General features: G+C 31.5%; 1 protein-coding gene across 2 annotated transcripts; it reads left to right on the top strand.

Moving 5' to 3' along the window:
* Window positions 1–732: 732 nt before the first annotated feature.
* On the top strand, window positions 733–24,849 carry LOC105326810 (uncharacterized). Of its 2 annotated transcripts, XM_034445880.2 has the most exons (14): window positions 733–892; window positions 1,117–1,291; window positions 3,175–3,275; window positions 3,446–3,580; window positions 5,178–5,351; window positions 5,659–5,774; window positions 6,088–6,214; window positions 8,247–8,599; window positions 10,640–10,687; window positions 22,150–22,236; window positions 22,327–22,461; window positions 22,596–22,682; window positions 22,928–23,134; window positions 23,311–24,849. In XM_034445880.2, exons 1-14 carry the CDS (start codon window positions 844–846, stop codon window positions 23,365–23,367), a joined length of 1,851 nt encoding a protein of 616 aa, XP_034301771.2. In that variant the 5' UTR covers window positions 733–843; the 3' UTR covers window positions 23,368–24,849. The 2 variants fall into 2 exon arrangements, with proteins under 2 accessions (XP_034301771.2, XP_034301770.2); XM_034445879.2 differs by lacking the exons at window positions 22,150–22,236; window positions 22,327–22,461; window positions 22,596–22,682; window positions 22,928–23,134; window positions 23,311–24,849 and adding exons at window positions 11,203–11,556; window positions 16,389–16,725; window positions 19,249–19,602.
* The last annotated feature ends 1,141 nt before the right edge of the window (window positions 24,850–25,990 follow it).

The following is a 25,990-nucleotide window of genomic DNA, read 5'->3' as shown; positions in this document are numbered from 1 at the left end:
GTATAGGTGTTAATGCATATAATGTTTAAGAATTATCTTCTTGACTCCCACACACCTGAAAGGAAAACTGAATTCATGATTTTGTAGACCAGATCTTTAAGTTTTTCGCCAAAATTATAGGTTTCATAGTTCTTTTTGAAAGATTTCAGGCAGGGAGGTCAGGTCGTCATTACAAATTTATAATTTTTCTTCTCCATGAAACCCAATTAAATGAATATATGAGACTCCTCGACAAGTTTGTGTATGGGTTATATGCTACTCAGGTGACCGTTAAGGCCTATTAGCCTCTTGTTGTTTTATTTTGTTTTGTTTTTGGGTTTTTTTCATGTGGTTTCGTTTAAGGGTGATGTTTTCTGTTTGTAAATTTAAACATCACCAAATGTTGTTTTTGTGGGTGTAGGAAATTCGTATCTGTAAACTCCCGCACTGATTACCTATCTCCGATTAACTGGAACGTCTGGAAGTTACGAATACCTGCTCTAAGAGGAATATAACTTTTTAAGTTACGATAAATCTTCATGGGAGGACGTAATATGATAATGTATGATATTCCCGTTTTCATGTAAACATCTTTATTTTGTCTGCAATGGCCCATTCAACGTTTTAGAATGACCTGGAATGTATCAAATTTTGATCTTTACTAATCTGGAATTATCCTCTCCATTAAACTACCATAATAACCGATTAATGACCATGGACTGCAAGATTAAAATTCTAATCTGAATAATTACATAGAAACGATTTCAATCAATACACGTCGACTACTGAAGAAAGATGTGAAACTCTCAACTGACAATCGCTTGTTTCAAGATCATGTGGAGTAGCAATATGGATTAAAACAATATGAACTTCCGGAGTTTGATTGTCATTGTCTCACTTCTGGTGTGCACAGGTAACTCAATATCAAGTCTGTAAGATCAAATGATCAATGAAATTCAATATACTGACTTTATAAAATCATTTTTCCTATACTACTGTGAGTTGGTGCATGCATATACTTCATACCGAATCATTGTAAAAGTAGCATAACGAAAGTGTTATCATTATAGATCCAGCAATGCAATTTGGTTCGTATAAATATGTAGGCGCTCAACCACCAGTGAAATTATTTTTCAGAGAGTACATGCGTCTTCCCGGGGAATTTTTGGTCGTCTGGCATTGACTCTTGGTATGATAGCCACAAGGGAACCCTTAATTTCACATCCACCACCCTCGCTGGTTGGCAGGTGTGGACGATAGGTTCTTTCACATTTACCTGCGACAGTACGGACCAGACCAACTACGTCCTAAGGTAAGACTCCCTTTTACCGGTGTTAAATGTTTTGTGCTGATAATCTTAAGTTAAGCTTCTTATATCGAGATCTTAAGACTGAAAACCCTTACGTTTAGCGTTACACAACTAACTTTAGGTTCAATATTGAAATATTTTCCTCCCCGTATTTCCAATTTTTAAAATTGTCAGTGATATTTTTAATACCCTTTAAGGTACTTTACTACACCGAGACATATACTTGTTAAGACACTACGTCACAAGATGGCGATTTAAATGTTTTGTTTAACTGTTTATATCAATCGATTCAGATCTGTATCCTCATAGCTCAGTGGTTAAAGTATCATGCTTGTGAATGAGTTCGAATCCATCTGGGGCTTTTGTTCATGTTTACTGAACTACAATTCTAAAAATATCATTTTTATCTAAAATTGCACATTTTTTCGCCCATTTGACATACCGGTATATACTTCTTATTTATTATGCTTTCTATTATAATCAAGTAATTTTCTGCCAATTTGAGAAACTATTTCAAGGTGTAGTGAGGCACCTTAATTAAATGGTTTCAGCTAAGGTTTCTGGAGGTGTGTGTGGATCCCCGAATTTCCACGTTTTTTAAATTGTCATTGACATGTTTTATTACCATTTATGCGATGCCATTTGTAGATATTAGCGGCAATAAAAAGAAAGTTTTACGCGCTCCTTTTTTTTGGGGGGGGGGGGCGAGAAGATTTTTATTGCTATCTATTCAAGTCATTATAGAGAAAATCAAATTGCAGTACGTTATAACAGCAATTTTACCAAAAAAAAATAATTAATCATAGTCTTAAATCAAGAAGAGGAGCAATAGCTAAAAATCTTTGACAAAAAATGACACATGCACGAAATAGAAAAAATGGCTGTATAGAGACTCAGTCAAAAATAATAAATACGACGTGTATATAAACGAGTACTCCCATGAAATCTACAAATAAATACGGCTAATAGTGTTGTTTGGATGGCAACTCACACCATCATATTATTTATCCAATAATTAAATTAGTACTTAGAACAACTCATTGGCTAAAATAACAGGTAAAAGTTTAATGAGAATATCCAGTAGGAATGTCAATCGATTAATCAGTTAATCGTTATTCACTCCAACCGATTAACCGGTTACTTGTATCAAAATACATAGATTTCTTTAAAAACGTTATTTTTTTTACCACTGATAAATACCACAGAAAGCACGATAGGAATATATTCTTTCTGTTTATGTATAAATAAAAAAATAATATAAAAATTGTAACTCATTATTATACAAAAGAAATCTTATACAACGATCATGAGCAAACAGTCATGAAATAGTTTCACATACATGTAGTTGTATATTATTCAACAAAATTTTCTTTAAGATACCGGGAATGCCTTCAATAATGTCACTTATTAGCATTAGAAAAATCTTACAAAATCAACACCTTTAAGCAGTTTCATGTTTTCAATTAAGCTGTTTAATACTTATGTTTGATAATCATGTTAAAGTTAAAATCTAAAATGTGTAATAGAATCAGTACGATATAGCATATATTTTTATATTACGACATTTCTTTTTTTTTTTACCAAAAGAGACTGACGATATGTGATACAATTGAAAATTATAAATTGTTATTTTAAAAAAAATTAGTCCTCCTTTCACTTTTAACTAACCAGGGATACTACTGAATTAGCTAGGGCACGTTTCACGACGTCTTAATTTAAGGGTTGTTGTAAGAAACTCCTATTATTCCAAAACAACGAAGCGTTCAGCGCTCACGTTCACAGGTCTGTGAATGAGTGGTTTTCATGTGCAAATATTGTGACACAATGTCTCGTTTTTTTTAAATATTGAATATATATTTGTAAATAATTTGAATTCAAATTTTCAGATCCGAAGAATTTACGTATCTTGGACTAAATTTGGAAGCTTTCCTATGCCTGCGGATGACTCAACAATCAAGCACCAAATTCACCTACGACACCCCGACCAGTGAGTGATTGTACTATAGACTGAATGCAATTGCTTTGATAACTCGACCTATGTTTAGTATATTCTGTGTGTTTACTTATGAACATAATGTAATAAACATGGTATGAATTATCCCATAATTGAGTACTGAATGTAATAGTCGATTCTCTGTTTCTATTTTACAATGCTAGATCAGTTGAGTGACGCTGGAAATGAAAGAATCAAAATATATCTAAAAGATGACAAAAAGGTAGTGAACGTAATAAGCGACTTCTGCGATGCCAGTTCAGCGACGGATCTAACGAATCACATCATGGTCAAAGAGGGTAGGTTAAGATTAAAGATCAATTATGTTTGAAGACAGTCTCTTTGAAATTCATTTTCTTTTCTGTATATTTAAGAGATGCGTCGGTTTCTAAAAAAAAAAAAACAACTTGCCCCCTACTATATCTGCATCGGTTCTATGTAATGATCGGACATAATACTAACTGTTAAATAGAATTTACTACTATGTCCCCAAAATAAAATTCCTATTCTACATTGGCATAAATCTCGACCACAAGACGTGATTGGGCTTTTTTCTATATCAGGTGTGGGATGGGGCCACAATAGGGACTCAAGTTTTACTTAAGAATAAATATAGGAATTCTTTAAAATCTTCTCAAAAACAATTAGACTAAAAAAGCTGGAACTTGTATGGAAGCATCCTCATGTAGTGTAGATTTAAGTTTATTTAAACCACGGTTCCCGGGGATAGGTTGGGGCCACATTTTTATAAGAGTATATTGAGAAAATCTTAAAAACAACTTCTTCTAAAAAACTATTGGGCCTGAAAAGCTTGAATTTGTATGGAAGCATCCTCAGGTAGTGTTGATTCAGGTTTGTTTAAATGATGGTCCCCGTTGGTAGGATGGGTCCACAATTGGGGGATGAATTGTTACATAGGAATAAATCGAGAAATTCTAAAGATATTTTCTCAAAAAATATTTGGCCAGAAAAGCTTAGATTTTATTAATTTGTGTGGAAGCATCTCCAGGTATTGTAAGGTTTTCGAGGAAGACTTTTGCCTGCTTTACTTCGGAAAAGTATGCTTACGCTTCAATGTATATAAATCCTTTCTATACTATGCGAAATTAGATGATTTATTTTTTATTGAATCTATAGAGACAAACTGATAGGAGGTATTATAATATATCATATGATTAAATATGATATTGTGTCATGTGATATTATATCGTTATGATACGTATACAATATCTTAATATATAATCGTACCGTATTACATGATATTGTGTCATATGATGCAATATTGTATAATGTGATACGATATTGTGTTATTTGATCTTGTATGATATTGTACCATATGATCTTGTATAGCATGATTTGATACAATGTCTTATTATATTTTACAATATTGTGTCATTTGATCTTGTATCGTATGATATTGCACCATATGATCTTGTATTTAACATGATTTGATACAATGTCGTATTATATTTTACAATATTGTGTCATACCAAACCACGGTAAACAATAATTTGATAATAAAAGATCATTAATTATTATTTTCATATTGCATGATAAAATCGTTGAGCTCTGTAATCTTTGACTGCATATCATAATGTTTTGTCTTATGTCTATGATTATTAGTGCGTGCATCTATTATATGAAAAAACCAAGCCTTCATTTAATGAGCACATTTAGTGTCGAGTATAGGACAATTTTAAAGTCATGATCACAAGCAAAGTATGACATGTATTACCTATACGTTTTGCTTGTCTCGCGATTTTCAGAGTATTTCGATATTTGTCTATATCCTTTTCTGATTTAGGAAATCAAGGATAATATTGGTTTCTCTTTTAAGAATCGATACTTACCGTATATTGTCCAGTCCTTTAATAAATATCTAAATGTCATTTTTAGGTGGCATCGAAGAAGCCAAAATAACTTGTCCTAGCCAGTTGCAGATGAACTGGAACTACACTTATGACACCGGCAGTGGAAACGTGTGCGACGATGCTTACCTCGACGTGTGTACTAACACAGGAGTTTTAGATTTTGATTACACGAAATGTACCCAGACCCAAGCATACTCCAGTAAGTCAATCATTAAATTCTCTTTAATCTTTTAACATCATTTTTATCACCAACAATATGAATTTGATAATAAGATATACCGGTAGCTATCACTTGTTTTCTATACCATTTATGGTACAACTCTTTTTCTTATTCTGATCAAACATCAGTTAGAGAAAATTTCAGATTTTTGATTAGTAGATACCATATGAATCTCTTTAACATCGGTTACAAGTATTGACACGTGATGTCAAAAGATTTTTTTCCCCTTACATTCTTGAAATGATCATTACATGCAATCATTGATCACTTTGTTACGTTTTGGCAGCTTCTGGAGAATTATACTGCCTGCACTCTACAACGGTTGGTTCCTACACTTATCTGTATGTGTATAACACAGATACAACAACAGACGAATCCACCACCTACAGATTCACTTGTTATGTGAGTACAATCATTCCAATAAAAGGTACTAGATAAAAGTATTTTGAAAGAAAAAAAAATATTAAATAAAAAATATCCATTTTTCTTACCATATCGTGGTTAATTATTAACAATCGCTAGGCCTATGCTCCGGCTAAGTTTGACGCTTTCCATGAATTAGATTTTCTTTTCAACTACTCCTTTTGTTTACAGTAGATTTGACATACTGAGTAAACTTGATAGTTCAGTTAATCTTACGCATTGATCAATGATTAATTAATGAAATACTCAAACTGCATGTAAAATAAATACCGAGTTAATTTTTTTTTTACAGATAATTTCCTCCGATAGTAACAATGTCTTCATGTCCCAGAATCCTCAAGACTGTCCACCAAATGGGAACTCTACGTACGCCGACTCTAACGGAGCTCTCGTTGTTCTGTCGTCCCTCTCAGTTTGTCGTAAGTTGATGCATAAAGTTTTTTCTTTAAACTTTAAATCCATATGACTATTTGAAAAATGATAAAAAATAATTTTAAAAAATCTTTTGAAAAGGAATATTGGTAACGTTTTACTATCTAAGACCTAGAGAAGGATTCATACTGCTACATGTAAAAAAATTGCGATAATTCTGCTAAGAATGGTCACTGCCACGATGGTTTTAAATCAAGCTACATGTTTAGCTTAGATATATGGGTAATTTGGGAATTTAACAGTCGAAAATTAAGAGCTATTTTGCGGATCTTATCACTTCCCAAAAAATAAAATGTTTTTAACAAACAAAGATCTATAAATTTATAAAGATTTATTGACACGTAATCTAAATTGGTACAAACTACTATCATAGCATATTTAAACTAAAGCTTAAGATATGGGCTCAATTAATGCATTATATAAGTATCGATAAATACATGTCAAAGTCGGCCAGGTACACTTGTTATATTTGTGGGTACAAAATATCAGTATGCAAATGAAAATCGAGATTTGTGGATAATTATGTTTTTAACCATGGATGAAATAATCGTCACTAGCATAAATCAATCACTAAACAATCTTATTTCAAAAAGAATTTTAAACGAAATTGCGAAATTTAAGTGAAATTTTGAAATTCAAACTGATGTAGAGTATATTTTGACTGATCTAAAGCAAATATATAAAGTGCGAATAAACCGTATTTTTACAAGAAATCTAGGTTATCTAGCTGTAAAATAATTTGTTTAGATTCAAAATAAATATCGGTACTTTTTAGATCAATCAAGTAATATATTGTTGTCTCAAACCGACTTTAAAATCAAAGATTTCTAAGATTGTTATAGATAAGTTTAGAAATCTTCGATTTTAAACTTTTGATGTAACAGGTTATCGATTTAAAATTTACAAGCTGCTATGATAACTTAAGGTTTTTTTTTCTCTCAGATTAATTACGCAATTGAGTTTGTAACAAAAAAAAGAGGAAATAACCAAACAAACGGAGATGCTTTCATTTGACAAAAATGTTAATCCTCCTAACACTAGTCTTTGATATCTTCTTTACTTAATCTCCAGGCAAATTAAATAATTGTTGGACAGTAGAAGTGTGAAATTATCGTAACAGCTATATGTGTGAATGTTTACTTTTCTGGCATACCATTACTATCCATTTGTCATAAAAAAAGCAATGCCTGTCAAAAAAAATAATTGTAAGAGAGAATGGTTTAAGATCTGGAAGAGAACGGTTGGGCTAGCTGTGCTGGAACCCCGCACGTTAGCACAGAGTGTTATGTTGGGCTAACTGTGCTGGAACCCCGCACGTTAGTGGAGTGTGTGTGATATCGGGCTATCTGTGCTGGATTTCCGCACGTTAGTGTCGATTTTGTGCAAAGAATTATATCGGACTGTCCGTGCTGGAATCTCCGCACGTTATCAAGTTGTTATCTCGAAACTCAGAGAATCGGTTTTCATTGGAATACCATGTACCGTTATTTCATCAACTTAAATACAACTTGTTGAATTTTTGTTTCGTTTTGGAGTTTTTTTATTCAGCGTAAACTTGAGCGAATGTAACGAATTGAGCTTTCCCCTGAATTCACCATATGGATTTTAAGAACTTTTACATTACAATTTACAGTTTACAATACAAATCAAATACAAGATACGTTTGTGAAAGTTGGGTAGTATTTTTAGTAGAAAGCCGATTGGCATGCTACCGGGCTAACCGCAACTTCACGGAAAGTTCGCGAAAGGAACTTTACATTTAAAATTCATTGGTGAAACAAGTCCAGATTTTAACTCTTGATATTTGTGAAGAATGATAATAATTTAATGACGATTGTTTTAGAATGGATTTACCATAACAATAAACACTAGTTGTCAATTGTTGAAGTTGAAAAATGCTACCAAATATTCTTTCCGATATTTATTTTCATGTCTTTTTGTATCTAGTTGGATTACTGTTAAGATCCATTTGTTTCTTGCTCACTTTTGTTCACTAACCAATCTTTTCTCTTATTTTAGCAACCGAAGAAACATACAGTGCGACAGTGGCGATCGTACTTGGATTACTAGCATTTCTTATCGTAATTGCCATTGTAATAGCCTTAGTATATTACTGTTACAAACGAAAGAAACGACTTGAAGCCGAAGCCTTGAAGAAAAAGGAAGAAGAGGATCGACTAGAAAGAATAGAAAGAGAAAGAAAAGAAAGAATTCGAATGGAAAAAGCTGCCCTCACTCCTACCCTTGACCTGGGCCTGCCAGACGATTCGGTGTATGACATCACGCGACTATTCTACGAGGACGAAGAGCCCGTCACGCCAACAAAGGTGGAGACCGACTTAAACGAAAGACTTATAGATCGAGACAATGAGGTTTGTAACCTCTCATATTTGACATCTCCACACTACCTTAAAGATGAAAAAAGTGGTTTTGGGTCACTGGAACCAAAGGTTCAAATGAGATTTTTAAATAATAATATGTCTAATGTCTGAATCTGTCGCTGTCGTCCCTTTTTTTTCGTCGTTACGTTTTACATTTTCATCTTTTTCTTTAGAATCAAATGGCAAATTAAAAAAAAAAATGGCAGAAGTATGCTTTCTTGATGGGAAATCAAGTTTCTTAAAAAGAAGAGCAATGCCTCTTATTCAAGGGAAAACAAGTATTCCTTTTAAAGGGGCATGGTCACGATTTTGGTCAAATTTTATTTTTCTGTTTTTATTATTTACAATGCTTTAGGAATGCATATCTAATGATCAAATGAAATTTGGGTGCCCGTCGATGAGTTTTAAGCAAGATAAAGGACTCACAATTCTTCGTCATGTAAACAAGGCTCGTGCCCTGTTTTTGTTTACATAGGTTCAATAAACCAGTAAAAAATCTTTTTCGGGCTGATTTGTCTATCTTTTTATTCATTTTAAGCATAGATAAACAGTTCTTAACGATTAAAACATTCATTTGAGGTCGTAAACTGAAATTTTCACTTCAACATTCAAAATGTAAACAAACGCTTTGTTTACATAGCGAAGAATTGTAAGCTCTGTAACTCGCTTATAACTCAACAAGTGACACTCAAATTTTGGTTGCCTATTAAAAATTCCTTAATGAAGCATTATAGATATTAAAATCGAAAAAATAATTTTTGACCAAAATCGTGACCATGCCCCTTTAAAGGAATGATCGGCATGTGATATCATTGGTCAGCTCTGTTAATGTAAAACGAAAGCATTACGCGTACACGTACTAAACTAAAAATTGCACCTTTTTGTTGATTTCCAAAATAGCAAAGCATACTTTACTTTTAGTAGGCGTATTATACTTCCAATAAATATTAAAACGCATATGCGAAGAAAAACGTGATTTGAATCATTATGATGTATCTGTATAAATGTTTTATTTTCACTGCAAACGGATAAGAGTAACGTTTTAAAAATCTACGTGTAATTAAATATTTGAATGAGGTTGCCATTGCATAGTAACATAAAGTAGTGTAAGACGCAATGCGTGCGCAAATCGTAAAATTTGCCAGATGCCTCATATGGACACAACTGTGAACGGCCGAAGCCGATCACAATAATTGACAAACTATGTGGGTGTCTTAAATATTCTTCTTAATAAGGACTTCGGAACTAACAAATCACAAAAATATGTAGAATCACTCTCATTGAGCATAAACTTAATAGAGTATAGATTCAACTTTGTTCAAATGGTTCCCCCGGGTCAGGATGGCTCCTCTAGGGGGCTTAAGTTGAAGGTCAATTTGTTTAAAATATCTTCGGACATTTTTTTCTGAGTAACTTTTTGTGTACATTTATCAAATTGATATGGAAACATAACTTTATAGTCTAATTCGATGTTCTACAATGAGCCAGAATGAGTCCACAACAGGGGGCTAATTCCGGCTGAATTGGATGAATTGAAAATTGAGAAAAACAAATTGTATATCACATGTAAATTTCACCATATGTTCCAATGATGAAATCCAATAAAGCCCGAAGGTTTTGATTACACCCCGACTGAAATTATCACCTCATAATATTCAAAGAATGATTACTTATATTTACATGATTTTCATCAAATAATTGAATATAAACAAACAAACCACACTTACGCTTATACTGCGCCCGTCATTTGAATTTATTGTTATTGGTCTATAAAGTATAAAATCGATACGTAGTGTAACGACAGACAAAGACACTAAAATGTAAATATTTAAAAAAACAAAACAATCTAAAGATTTTATAACCAGGACAGAACATCCCCACTTTTTTCTTGAATTGGTCTTAAAAACATATGATAGACAGCTACATTGTCTTCGTATTTTTTGATTGACCTTCGTATATATCTCTGTTAGAACTATGCATTACCACATAAAATAAATAGTACTTTCTATAATTGATGTTTTCTTTACACAGGCTTTCAAGAATGATGAATTTATGGATGAATACAAACTGCGACAAATGGTAAGTTGATACGTTACAAACGAAAATGTGTCGTCTTATTTTGTTTTCAAAGCAACAGTAATATGTTATATGATTTCATGTTTTGTCAAAGTTTTTTCTGTTTAAGATTGTCTGTCATCAATTTTCGTGACCTTGCAATTTGAATGACCTTGTATTGAAAAAAAAAATGTAAATGACGAAACAATTAGGTAAAGGGTGGGTTTAATGCTCTAATTTGAGCAGTGTTAACTTTTTATTATGCAGTACCTTTAGTGACATTCACTTGTTGAGCCAGTGTAACTAGTTATTGAAACCTCTGCCTAAATTTTATGATCATATTTCATTATTTAACAGCTTACATTCTATAAGTATTTACATGGACTAAGGATTTTAAAAATCTAGCCCGGGTTTGGATCTTTCAGGGTTTTGGCTCTGCCTCTTAAAATTTATATTTAAAAAATGCTTATTTTCCGGAAAATAAAACGCAAGCCATCAAAAGGATGGTACGCGATTTGTAAGCAGAATTTAAATTTTAGATGGATTCTGAGGATTGGATTGATGCCAGGAGACGCAAAGACGATGTGGAAGAATTTGAAGTAGCTGAACCGCGCTCTAAGAGTGCGATGAAACGACTCAAAGAACTGGCACGAGAAAAAATCTCCAAGACGAAAAATAAATTTCTCCAAAACAAGGATTCTATTACCGAAGGTGACAAACTGCCAGAAAATGAAAAGGACATTCCACAAAAACCAGAGGAAGTGATTTACAGTGATCCTGATTCGGATGAATTTGACTTTTTTTCGCAAGCTGGATGGAAAAAAAGGAAGAACACAATGAACTTGGACGGGGAGTGGGAATCAAAAAAGAAGAAGAAAAAGAAGAAGAAAAAGGTAAAGTTAAAAATAAAGGTAAACATAAAGTTAAATATGTTGCATCTATAAGTACGTGAAATGATAAACAACTCAGTTCTGATTACCATGTGAAGAAGTATAGCTTCTTGAATTTTAAACTTCTTTTAATCGACAACAAAAAGAAAATTTTCTTTACAAAAAATAAGCAAAATCTGATTGAATTGATTCAAGTATTCGAGGATCATTTTGATTTTAAGCTGAACGCGAATCATAGATATGAATTCACTATAAGGATTTTTCTTTCTTTCACATTCAATTTACCTGATTCAGTGATTGCACACCTCGAACTCATGGCCGACTTGTATTATTACTTGTTATAGGGTCTGCTGTATTGTTTATTTGTTTTACAAGCATTTTTAAATGCTTTGACTTGTATACCGGTTTCACGTATACACTTTAAACGCATGGTTTGGTTAATATCATCGGATTATTAGATATGGTGTAGTTAAATGGAAGTACTTAAAAAGAAAATAATTTAGCAATAGATCTAAAGATTTGGGATATCTTATGATTGTAGGCCAATGGAATTAATATTTCTTTTATTGTAAACAATGTACATATTGTTAAAAGTGTTACATTCAAAACTCTTCTTAATGAGTCAGAGTTTAATTTGATATGTGGATATGTAAGATTTATAATACGACTTTATGCCCGTAGTTGAATATAAAGTACATGTAGACAAAATTTGATTCTTTTTTTTTTTACAAAGTGGTTGATCTTGTGTATTCAAGTGTTTTAAGATTTACAATACAATGAACACTTAATTTCAAGGCAGTGTACGAATAATTGTGATAAAAAGAAATAATGACAAAACATTGATAATTTCCTAAATTTTGTAAGACTTAATACATGAACATATTACATTGAGATAAGAGTTAATTGTTAAACAAGATGGAAATGAAACTTATATCATAAGCTTACTTGATATAAACAAAGCTTACTCAGAGAAGTTAATCTATATTTTAAAAGGCGACGAGTGATTTTACTGAAAAATTGTTACGATGTTTAGACTGATGAATTTACAAAAGCAATTTTGTATTCACTTAAATATCCATCAGGAAAATTCCGCAAGTTTATGGCTAATCAAATTAAATTCAGATGTGCATGTTATCGATGCACTTTAACATCCGGGGAACGAAGATAAATGCAATCTGTTAACATTTTCACTTCAGATCCACACCCTCTTTTTGGTTGGGGTTTTTTTTCTAACCAAATAAAAGTTTTTATTTACTTTTAATACATATATATTTAAAAAGAGTTGTAACTGTAGAATGTGAAGAGACCTTCTTTTTGTAGAGTAAATATCTTTTACTTGTTACGTTCTAGTTTATCGTCAATAGTTTAATCGATTGATTTGCAACGGTTTAATTCTACTTGGAAATTATAAGCAACACTGTTCAAAGCTATCAATATGTTTCTAAAATCAGGCAAGTACCCTTTGAAATGAGATGTTGCATTAGCCTTTTCCTCAAATGAGTCAATACCTTGTACTTCAAGAACTATTATGTTAAACTTGATTTTATTAATACACAAATAAGATATGTTATCCAATATATTCATATTTAAATTAGATAACTAGTTATTCAAAATTTATCCTACAGAAGCAACTTGTTGAATCAACATTGTGCATTTCTCAGAACATTACAGAACACCTACATTTGCAAACCCTCAATTTTCATTTAAAAAGTACGTGTTTTTGAAATAAAATGGATCAAGTCTCTGCGGTACATGGTTAGACATAAACTCATAGACATGCTGACAAAGTGATGAATGTCCGCCTAAAATCTAAATATAAATACTTGTTGGTCTCATTTAAACAATAAAATGCTTTATTTGGTGATCCATGCATGATATGAATGTAGCGACATTTCAGGAAATATACCTTGCCCATGTAAGCGGGTTGTGTAATTTTTTTCTGCAATGATCGCTACCTTCATAACCTGCATAAATCATTAAAGAAACATTGCTATTGTTTATATTTACATCTGTCTTACAACAATTTCATGAATTAATCATAAAAAGTTAAAGAAACTAAATAATTGTCAATGTACATCAGTGGGAGAGGTAAAAGAAATTGCCAAGCCGCCGTATATAAGATTTTGACTCTAAGGGACCAGGCAAAATTTATCACTATGATGGGACCGGTACAAACAGGCATGGGACAATGACTTTTTTCATGTAAAAAATAAAGCATGGGACAAAACCTTTTTTGTATGAAGTACCAATGGGACAAATACTTTTTTAAATGAGTTACAGTTCTCAACTCAAAAGAAACATTTATAATTTTTAAACATATTTTATTTTTTAAACACAAAAAATCTTTTTTTTTAAATCATTTAAGAGGGAGTGACTCCCCTTGTTATCCAAAATTGCTACCTTTAACTTACACTAATATTCTATGAAAAGATATCTCGTCTTTAAATTAGAAAGCTCAATATGCAATTCTGAGAAAAAGTATGCCTCATATTGCTAATTCAATTGAGGTTTAAGAGAAATATGGCCAATTACTAGTAAGTGAACCCACCATTTCCACTCTCTTATATTTAACACAGATTCATGGGGCTCTCCTTCAATAAAACATATTTACTTAATCTGTGAGAGATTAATTGATAATTATTCTACCTCCTTTAATATGAAACCTATTTCAAATGCTTCACACATCTACATGATATTACATGTATCATGATAAAAGCATCAAATCACTTAGAAATACCCTTACATGTATGCCCTTCCCTTATGTTTTGATTTTCATAAAAAACATTAATTTGAAATATTTTACCTAATATTATGAATTTCCATAAGTCATTTCTCACACATATTTGAAATAATCATCGCTGATGCTAAGAGTTGCTCCTTTTGGTTAATTTGATGATTTGTTGCATTTTTATTCATAAATAGACATGTCATCCTGCATGTGATTTCTTGTTTCCATGAAAAAGGAGGCTAACAATCATATTTAGTGAATATCTTAATATCTATTCTGGTTTTTAGTCTCCTTCTATATACCATGCTAAAACAGTAAGACCTAGAAGTGTGATACATGCCTTAAATTAAAAAAAAAATGAAAAATGTTCAAAGTTTACATTTTTTATGCATTTACACAAAAATATAACCCCAAAAAAATAATTGTTAACAAAAATATTGTTAACAAAATATAACAAAAAAAATTATATTGACAATAAAAGGGCAAAAAGATGTTGATTTTTGTTCATTTTAAAAGTAGCAACCACAGCAGATGTTATTTGAAGGTCAAATGTACATTTATATATCCTTCATGTAATGTTAATGGAGACAATTAATGGAAAGATGGGGGAGGGGGTTCAACTGTGTATATAAATACAACTAAAATATCACTTTTGGACAGGTAGGAGCATAAACTTGGGTTTTTAGAGATTTTGTATACTATCATAACTGCAGGTGTCTACATGTAAACTACATTTGAACGATTTTTTTTTCTTTTTTACAAAAATTGAGTTTTAAATGTCAGGTTGCTTAATGTTATTTCACCAGGATTGGAAATTCCTACTTTCTATGCCAATTTACTTATGAAGATTTACTAGTAGTATCCATGGGACAGTAACTTTTTTTAAGCCTAAAGGCATAGAACACATATTTCATTTCAATGTGAAAGCCATGGGACATGTCAATTTTTTAAGGGATATTTTTATTTGTACCGGTCCCATCACTGTGATAAATTTTGCCTGGTCCCTAACATCATCATATTGTATCGTGCAGTCAGTGATTTCTTAGTTGCAGAAGGCTTCGACCGATTGATAAACTTTTTAAAACCGAATAGTGTATATATCAGTCAGTATCTACATCGCTGTGAATTACAATCGGTTTTCATAAGAAATAGAGGAGCAAATTTTAGTAAGATGTAAATATTTACAAGTATTTAAAAAAAAAGAGTCCTTAACTTGAAATTAATAACTACTGAGTTTTTTCTTTACAAAAGATGTCTTCCATGTTCACCATAAGCTGTTGCTGTAAAAATTAAAAGGGATTAAAATTCGTGTCATTTCAAAACTAATAGTGCAATTGCTGTTTAATTGTAATTAAATGATTCGTTAAAAAAAAAATATGCATTGTCTGTTGCAAGATACGGTTAAATAAAACCTAGCATGAGCATGTATTGCAGAGCCAATCAATTATTTTGTTTGTGATAGAATAACTTGATTTATATTACTTTGAGATTGTAAGAGTTCCTAACAATAATAGATACTTTAAGAAAAAATAACTATCAGCCACATTATTATTGGACATGTAATTGTATGCTAGCGCCAAAGTACACTCTGCACCACGTAAAACTCCCTGCTTCATATAACGACCCTGTTACACGCTGGAGTTCAAGTGGCATCATCCATGTAAAATAAGGAAGAAGAAATAGTTAAAATTTTGTAAAATTTTCATTCTTAATAAAGACCTTCTCGAAGTTTTTATTATTATTTTAACCCTGCTGCTCGTAATGTTATGCCAAATGAATTTGAAATCATAAGCCAAATTTGATAGGGACCAGGATAGAGTTAGCAAAAGAATGGGTCTTGAATTGGTATAATTTTTGTTATTCTTTACTTTCAAGAAAGAATCTATTCCTTTATACCAAAAATGATTTGTTTATCAAATTCCTATAATTTTCTTAACTGATATTTTTTTTTATTTAACACAAAACGACTCATTTGAAAAAAAGAGAGTGTACTTAAATTTTATCAATTACATCAACGGAATAAAAGTTTTAACCACTTTTTGTATATTTTTTTTTCAATCCATTACTTCTGATGTACATATGTATAATGGGTTGTTTTTTTTTACAGAAAAAGGGATCATCTACTTACAGTGATATCAAGATCAATAAAATTCCTCTGAGGAGACTATCACGAAGAAGAAAAATTGACCCAGATTTACCTGTAGTTGAAGGAGAAATTCAACTACCATTGTATCGAGATGATCCAAATATGAAAGACTTGCCACCTCTTCAAAGAGTTCATCGGAAGCGTAAACAGATGTACTGGAGCGATATGTTTGGGGACATTCATGGAGGCCAATCTATCGACTTAGAAGCAATAAACAGGGTTAGAATGTCCGAAAACAAATGGAAATTACTTCTTGAGGAGCTGTATGCAGATAAGCAGTACTTTGACTATGCTAGAAGTATGTATATTATCATCAGATATATATATATATATATATATATATATATATATATATATATATATATATATATATATATATATATATATATATATATATATATATATATACTAGTATATATATATATATATATATATATATATATATATATATATATATATATATATATATATATATAAATTTTATTTTTAAAGTTTGATTGTTTTCCTATATCTTCATACAGTGCCTTTTATTTTAAGGATATATATGTATAGTTTAAAAATGGCCACAAGCATCCAGCCCTCTTAAGTTAACCTTCACATGTTAATTAGAAAAGTGATAAAGCTAGGAATAGGGGCTTTTTTTCTTTAAAAGATAAATAGAACGACATGCCTTTTGGCTAAAAATATTTTCTTTATTTCTATAAAATGAAATTGAAACTACATCTTTGTATATTTTTTATAACAATTTTTCAAATTACCATCAAATCAACAATAGCATCTTGACAGCACAGTAACTGAGTAAAGTTTTAAAGCTCGTGATCAATGCAGATAGACAGATAGCATCACAAACTTAACAACACTCAGCCTTACGCACTGGAAATGCCCAATGAAAATTGCCAGTTTTTGCAGACAATTGTTCCCTATTTAAAAACACAAATTATACAAAATGAAAAAAAAAACAATTTAAATAAACTATAAAGAAAAAATATAAAACAACTTCTACATAATGATGGGATTGGTTTTTTAATAGTTTACATTCTAGGCCATGTGACCGATCGCCTGAGTGTTTTAAACGGAGTTTCTACTTCACGCCTGATTTTATTATTTAATTGATTTGTAAAAAACACATACATTGATTAAAAAAGCGTGTCTGATATTCTTATATAATAGGCTTTTGTAAGCCTATTTTGTGTTTTGATTGATTGCGATTTATTCCAGTTTTCACAAAAGAGTACAGTGTACAAGTATTTATTAACGATAGTTTCTTTATTGCATACTTAAAGCTGTACAAAATCGAAATGTTAATCCAGTTTAAATATATAATTTTTATCATTTGTTTTGTTTGTAATCAAAGAATTGATGAAATAGGCGTCTCATCATTTTAAATTCACACTAATTCGAAGATATTCCTAGATATTGCTAAAGCTAATGGTGCTAACCTTGTTTTTAAAGCTCATAAAATTATCATCGTGAATCGATACAATGTTCTGATGTATAATTTCTTTTTGCACCAATTCTTTAAACAAAAAACACAATCAATTGCAAGCCAGTTAATCGCACGTTACATTGATCCGTTCGTATCTGTCCGAATCCCTTTGTTTTTTCTTTAGCATATTTATTGCTTTGTGACCGATTTTTTTTTACCTTTCTTTGATTTGTAGGGAAAGAGTTTAATCTACCAGAAATCTATTGAGAAATTCAAAAAAATTTAATTTTTATATTAATATCTTTTCAGCGATAAAATATATTTGGTATAAATTCAACAATGTATTTGCTCTATAACAAACAAAAATGATATATGAGAAAGAAAATGACACTACTTAATTAGATATTTAAAGCATAGCTGGTGCATACATATTTAAATAGACACTAAGCACACACATGTTTTGTTTATTTTCATAAATTGTGTTTATATCTAAGATTAGTTTTATCAAGAAAAAATCCTGCTTGTTAAAGTTGTGCTTAGTATCCTTTTGTGAAAAAAACAAGATTTTATTTTATTTGATATCTGACTTGTATGCTACTTGTTAGTGCATTTAAAGAGACAAACGAACAAATTCTTTGTCAAAGTCAAATAAACAGAAAAAAATCCTAATTTTAAAAAGTTAATCAATTTAGGCACGTGATACTTTTAACTTTAAGTTCTGTAATTTTATTGTTCTTGCTGTTGCCTTTTCCCATTTTTTCATGCGTTTCTAATTAGCGTGTGATTTTGAAGCCATGATACACATTAGTCTTTTCACATTTTAAAATGGAATAATATAAAGCATTATTGTTTATAATTTTTATTTAAAATCAATAATAAAACAATAAAAAACTAATGGAAAAAATAAATTATTTAAAACTGGAAATTTTATGCTTTTGCAGTTTAGTAGCCCAAGTTTGTCATTTAATAATTATTGATTTTATGATGGTATAGGACACATGTCGCTATTAATCTGTATAAAAGTACAATATAATCAAACAACTTTCATCCGTTTAGAATTTTCTAAATTTGACCAAAAAGTGTTATAGAATTTGGAAAGATGAACATTTTAAAAGCCCGAGCGGGATTCGGACTAATGACTTACAGATTCTTAATTAAAGCTCTAACCAATTGCACTACGTTGTTAGGTAGCATATCTGGGAAAGAATTTATAAAACTTTTACTTGATTTTATTGTTTACTTTGATAGGAAGTACGTTCCAATATGAAAGTGCCCCGACTACCATTCTCCCAGTTGGTGAAAAACCTATCCCCCTCCAGAAAATAGTTATGTAAAACAAAAATTTTATAATACTGTTATTTCACTAATACCATATCGATGGATATTTTCTTACAGAATCATCGGCAGGAAGGCGTGTAGAAAAAGACATAAATGCTGCATCAAACCAAAGCCTTGATTACCTTTATGACCGGGCTAAGTATTGGAAAGATCAGCCTCAAGTTGAACAAAAATCTCCAAAACCTGAAAGAACTGCTACTCGGAATGCTTCGCCTAAGAAACGTTCGTCGCCACCGAATGACAAAAATTGACTTATTAGTATAAACGAATTAGACTCTACTCTACAAGCTAGTGAAAATACATAAAACTCAATGATACAGAAAATGAATTCAGTGATAGATGTTGATTATATTGATTTGTACATATATGCTTCATCATTCCTTGATTCCTTAACTTAACCACGTATTCAAGTCGTTACTGTGGTTTCATCAATATTCGCTGAATACCAATTTTCGTCGATTTCGTTGTTAAGTTGATCCACGAAATTAAATGTTCATTGAAGTTCAATTTCAACTAACAATTTGTATTGATAGGATCATTGGCCACGAAATTACGTATCCTTGAAACTGTGGTTTTCAGAAAATCCACGAAAATTGATACCCACGAAAATTAATGAAACCACAGTATACGTTAACTTACATCATAAATTATAAGTAATGTCCACCATGTTTGTAGAAATTGTTGTGTTAATTAAAAGAGTGAACACATTATTCATGAACTTCCCTCAAAATCAAAGCTTGCTAGTAGGAATTGAAAAATAGGGGCTCATTGTATAAAAAAAATCTGATGGTTATTGTTAAAAACAACAGAAGAAACTTCCTGAGTAAAGGATAAATACCCTGAAAAGGGCTACAAAGAGAATGAAGGGCAAAGTTTTTTTCAAACGGAGGGTCATTGGGAAAGGATTTAAGTTAGAGGGGGTATCTCAAAAACAAATGCAGGGAGTGGCTTAAAACTTTTGACTAGGTTAGATAGCAAGCCTTTTGTTCATGTTCTTTTGATAACCAAATATCAATTTCAAAATTGAATGTACAGTTTATTGAATTAAGCATACTGCAGAGTATAAGGCTACGTTTTGTAAAATCATTATAATGTAAAAACATGTATTCCTTTAGTTTTAAATTATCTGCAGTCTGCTACGCTGTAGAATGGAAAGAGCATTAATGGAGTAATTATATTATCGTTTTCAATTCCTATTCTTAGTAATTCATTAACTTGATTGGTCACTTCATTTATCAAATGTGATATGTAATAATATCTTAATTTTGTGCTTAATCCTAGGCGTTCATATTTCGTTTTAATAAAATGAAACATTTAGTTGTACTTAAATGTATAACTGTACGTAACTGTATCTGATTTATGTCATGTGAAACTTTGATTCGAGTTAATAAAGACAAAATAAATAAATAATCAGAAATATTCTTTATTGCCCTCCAGGACGAGTTGATGCCATAGCCTGGCCCAGGCCGCTCCTAAATCCACCTGAATCAGCATTTTTATTTTTTTAAATCGTATTGACTTGCTAGGACTTGAATCATTTTAGCGAACAGTAATATATGTTGATAATTTATTGCAAGTAATACAAGTGTTAACCAGACTTTAATATGCCAAAATAGTCCGATAATAATCAGAGTTTTCACCGTGTGTTAACGACTTTAGTATTGGTGTTACTGACGAATTGATACTACATTCCTCGGTTGAATGAAATATATCTAGCTAAAACATATTTGTACATGTAAGATGTCATGTTTTGTTAAACCGAGACTAGAATATCTCTTATTTGTTCTGTTTTAAAGTAAACAGTATTTGTTCTACTCGTCTCCACTCATTTTACTTATTGGACTCTTATTGGTGGGCAGTTTCATTAACAAACAATTAATTTTTCTTAAAAACACACACACGCAAATACTGGTTTCTTTTTGGTAACCTAAAAACATGCCTTCGCGGGAATTAAATTGGAATTTCGCATGCAAAACTGAGTGGAAAATCCTTGAGCATTTGAAATACAAATTTAGAAATAACAAATACCTACACCTAATACTGATTGTCTCTTTTGCGGTAAAACAAGGAAAACATTTGATATGACTGGAAGAACCAAAAAAATGCAAATACCAAGACTTTTTCAATGATATCAAGATAAAGGACCAATCCTTTAATAAGTGACCTATAGGAGAGAAGTCTAGATATCACAAGACGATTGAGATTTTGTTGAGTATTATGCAACATTAAGCAAAAATGTTCATCTTGACTTTTACAACTGTTTAACTCTTTATTTTACGAAATAAGGAATCTTAAGGAACCAGAATCTTAAAACTTTGAAACTATGTAATTTTTAAACGAAAAATACTTTTCGCATCTTTTTAGAGTAAGAATGATTTGAAATTCAATTCTAAACAACATGCTATCTTCAAAACAATCAAAATGACTCGTATTAGGAAGTAAAGTGGCTTGCACCTAAAACTGAGTGTTTCATTTATTTCTAGACAAAGAACATGTTGATTTGACTAGTAGAAGAAAACTACAATACTAAGACTTTTTCAAGGATGTCCAGATGAAAGGACAAGCCCTTAAATTAGGGACGTTTAGGGGCCAAAAGTCTTTTCTAGATACATATGTATTTCAAAAACGTTTGAGATTTTGTGGAGCATTTTTAAGCAAAGATGTTCATCGTGACGTTTTAATACTAAGTGGCGCTTCAAATAAAGAAATCATATTTAGATTTTGAAAAGGGTCGGCCATGCACATTGAGACACTTAAATGGGACCTACATGTATATTGGCAATTTGATACTGAAAATTGGACGGAAGACCTGTCCGTTGCTTGCAACAATATGGCATCTAGTTTACAATCGTCATCTAAAATGAATACTGTATATATAGAGATATATAGATAATCTGTATCATTCCATTTTAACCTTTCTTATTGTAACTTCATAAGCAGTTTTGTGTAAATTTACAGCTGAAGCAAGCTCGGAAAGACAGATTGAAACCTAAGAAAAGAAGCAATTATGAAAAGATAGATTTATCTAAGATAGACAAGTCTAAGGTATGGCTGTATAGATAAAATTGTCAGAATCACCGTACAGTGTAAGTGCATATCGATAACCAACATTCAAAATGACCAAACTATCTACAGAACCGCTGGGAAATACATAAAGCCCTGGCGGCGGCGAGCCGAGCACATGCCCGTGCAGTAGCAGATGGCGACACATCACTGGGGAGTTCACCGTTTATGTCTACGGGGTCCAAGTCATCCCTCCATACAAAACGTGTAAGCACTTCAAATTTGGATACATGATATGTGAAGGAGAATGCAATTGTATATTTTATAACACAAAAATTCCTTTTAATTAAAATAACTAAGTATTCAAACCGTATGTACACCAAAATTTGAATTTATTTAAGGTTTCGAAGAAGGAAGTTCCCAATATCTTGCAGTATGCATCCAATATGCTTGTGCTTCATTTGAAAAACAGCAAAGAAACTAAAAAGGTAATATATATATATATATATATATATATATATATATATATATATATATATATATATATATATAAATATGTGACTTGATAAAGCGATGGTGAATAAAATGTTATTTCTTTACGATATAGATTAACTTCATTATCACGTTTCATGTTGCAGGATTTAACCGGAATTTGTTTTGTTGGTTTATTTGTCTTTTTTTTAAATTTATTTCTTTACTTAGTCTGAAACAGCAATTCGATGTTCTTTTAAAGATGAAAACTACAAAATCTGATCGGGTAAATGGCTGGTATCCCTTGTCATCACCAGGACAAAGGAAGGACACAAGGTCTCCTTTGTCATGGAAAGATATATTGGAAAATTCCTACCATATGGAGGATTATTCCGAATATGCTAGAGTACCAAAAGGAAACACAGGATTTCTACCCAGTCGAAAGCATAGAAAGGTTGCGGATGCCGAGGTATTTCAGATGTATTATGTGAATTGTAGCGAATATCTTTAACATCTTTTTATGAATAACCGAATGAAAGAGTCATTAGTATGGTCAAAGTTACTACAATTTAAATGCATTACTTTTTTAATTCAAACTTAACTAGCTCGACAATTGTTTTACTCAGTGATTATATTATTTTACAGCTTGATCGGGAAATAGATCCAGAAAATGTGAAACATCGATGGCATCATCTTAAATAGAGAATAGATATGAGCCAAATATTTCTATTCATTTCTTGCACTTGCTTTTTAAGCTCCAGTCACGCATCGCCGAATAGCTTTTCCTAGACGTCGAAACGGGGGCACTTGAAACCATTCCTTAATTGTCTTCTGTTTGCGGCATTACCTCATTGATTATGTGTATACGTTCAATAGCAATTTTAGATAATGTTTGGTGAACTCTGTTTTATCGGGCTAAAAAATTTTAACATGTTTAAATTTTGAACAGATACAAACGGAATAAGATAAGAAATACGCGAACTTCTTTTTCTGTATTTTTCTTTCGTTAATCTCTCGTTGACCTCATTCACAACCAAGTATAAAGCGGTTCTGCTCTGGCTTGACTAGTACAAGGTTCGATCAATGAAGTTTGTTAACTCCGTCCCAAAGTGTCTATGCAACAAAATTTTAAAATTGCATGTACTCTGCATTACATATTAGTGAATAATCTAGGGTCAAAACGATATTTGTTCACAAAATTGAATAAAAAAAATATTTGGTTTCTCTATTGAAACCCTTCCTCTATCTTGTTGGGTTTAAGAACTACTTAAATATAAAGTCAACGAAGATTTTTTTTTCACATGAAAGCCCACGGATGATAACATTAGAATTTCATGGGGTGTCCCGGATGAGTTCACATATCAAATATCGTAAATTTTTTTCCGTAGGAAATGTGATTTCGTTCCTGTGAGTTTCTCCGGGTAAAAAGATATGGCGTGATTCGTGATTATGCACATGTAGAAGGTTTGTTTTCGCTTTTATCAATTTCAATCCGATCAATTGTAGTTTGGAAGGTATTTGCATTTTCGTTAAGAATCGTCAAAAGACGGAAATGATAACTTAGAACAAACTATTGATAGCGTACTTGTGTATAACGTTGATGGAAACTTCAGTATCTGTTTTATACGCTTCAATACTCCGAGGCAGGAACATTTGCGACGGAGAAACAACAAGCAACCCGTGAGATGAGTTTTATTGTCGATTCCTTATACGTTGGACGGCCATGAGCGATACCTGTTCATATGTTGCTGAGACATCAGTCGTTCTTACAAATACCGTTTTGTCCGCTTTCATGCGATGCTCATGTTTTACATGGTATTTGTTAAAAACTATGAGCGATGTGGTCCGCCAGGTTATTTTAGCTTGCACTGTATGTTTTTGGTGATCTTTTGATCTTTACCTTATCGAAAAACTTTAAACTATAACCAAAAGTCTTGATTTGTTTAGCCGAACAACCAGTCTCTCTATCTCCTGTTTTTACTCGTTCGACGTTCGTTCTGCTTATTCATTGAGCTTTGATTAAGATGTCATATTTTGTAACTTTCAGTAAAACTTGAAGTGAATTTTATCATTAATAAATTTACATTTGCAAATATCTTTCTTTTTGTGAATCTAAAAATGTACTGATGATAAAGAGCAAAAATGGGCATGAATTTAAAAACTATGAAATTCATTTCTGTAATAAATTTACTCACCTAAATTCATGTCTTCTCTGGAGTTAATTTATGTCTAATGTATTATAAACATTTGTCAACCAAAAAATATTGCTTTCTTAAATTTAAAAATATTGTTTATGATGCGTCATAAAATAGTTTTTTAAAGTGTACACTTGCATATTTACATTTACAAATGTTAATACACATACATACATATATGCATTATATGTATTTCCTTACATGCATCAACAGAATAGTAAAATCGTGCATATCTATGTGAACGGTTTAGGGAGCAAAAGGTCATTAAGGATCTAATCCCAATACGCATTAATATCTAGCGGGGAAAAAACACTTTCCATGTAAACAATTATAAAAAAAAAACATCAGTTATAAATGAGAGCAGTTCATCGTAACAAAGGTAAATAACACTAATAATAAGCATCGCTCTTTGAGAAAATTCTAAGTTCTTCTAACATGTAAAGATAAATTGAATGTTCAATATATTATTCAATAAGATATAATTATTAAATCAAGTATGTCCTCGTGGTTTTTACTGTACATTACATGAGCTGAATTTAAGGTAAATGGAGAAGATGTTACAGATGATGTTCTTAAAGTTCTTTTAATACAAACAAAAATGGCAAACCATGAACTATCTTTCAAAGGAACCGTTTTGGATTTATCTGACAAACCCTATACATGTATGTATAAACAGTTTTAAAAGCCGCCAGCTCTAACATGCAACCCAAAGTCAGGGGCCCCAGTCGAACACTAAAATTTATTACGATCTACAAGCATTTTGAAGATTCAATATAATCCATTCCACAAAATACAATCACACAGAATGTGCATTCAAACTATTTCAAGGTATGCAAAAGTGATACTGAAAAAGGATGTAGGTTATGTCATGCATGTCTGTGTGCAGGCATGTTCATTAGCATGAACTGTTAAGAAGCACGATTTTAAATTCGGAACATACACAGGCTTAAAATCATCTCTTGGATTTGGAACAGTTTTGCTGGTTTCCTGCATAGTCAAAAGTCAACCGTGTTAGTTTTCTGTGAGGCAAAGAAAAAAGTGTCCTCTAATCGAAAAGAGGAACTACATGTATAATTATCTGTTCAATTTTAGTATTATCATTAAGCACATAAAAAAACTTGTGATCAGCT

This window comes from Magallana gigas, chromosome 2 (assembly GCF_963853765.1).
Source record: "Magallana gigas chromosome 2, xbMagGiga1.1, whole genome shotgun sequence".
Lineage (NCBI taxonomy): Eukaryota > Metazoa > Mollusca > Bivalvia > Ostreida > Ostreidae > Magallana > Magallana gigas.
The sequence above is the reverse complement of the archived record's forward strand: the minus strand, read 5'-3'. Positions and strand labels throughout refer to the sequence as shown.

Excerpts from the sequence above, each read along its gene's own strand:
- LOC105326810 (XM_034445879.2), top strand. The coding sequence starts at position 844 with ATGAACTTCCGGAGTTTGATTGTCATTGTCTCACTTCTGGTGTGCACA. Across the intron at positions 5,352-5,658 it reads CCAGACCCAAGCATACTCCA|CTTCTGGAGAATTATACTGC; the intron begins GTAAGTCAATCA and ends ACGTTTTGGCAG. Across the intron at positions 5,775-6,087 it reads CCTACAGATTCACTTGTTAT|ATAATTTCCTCCGATAGTAA; the intron begins GTGAGTACAATC and ends TTTTTTTTACAG.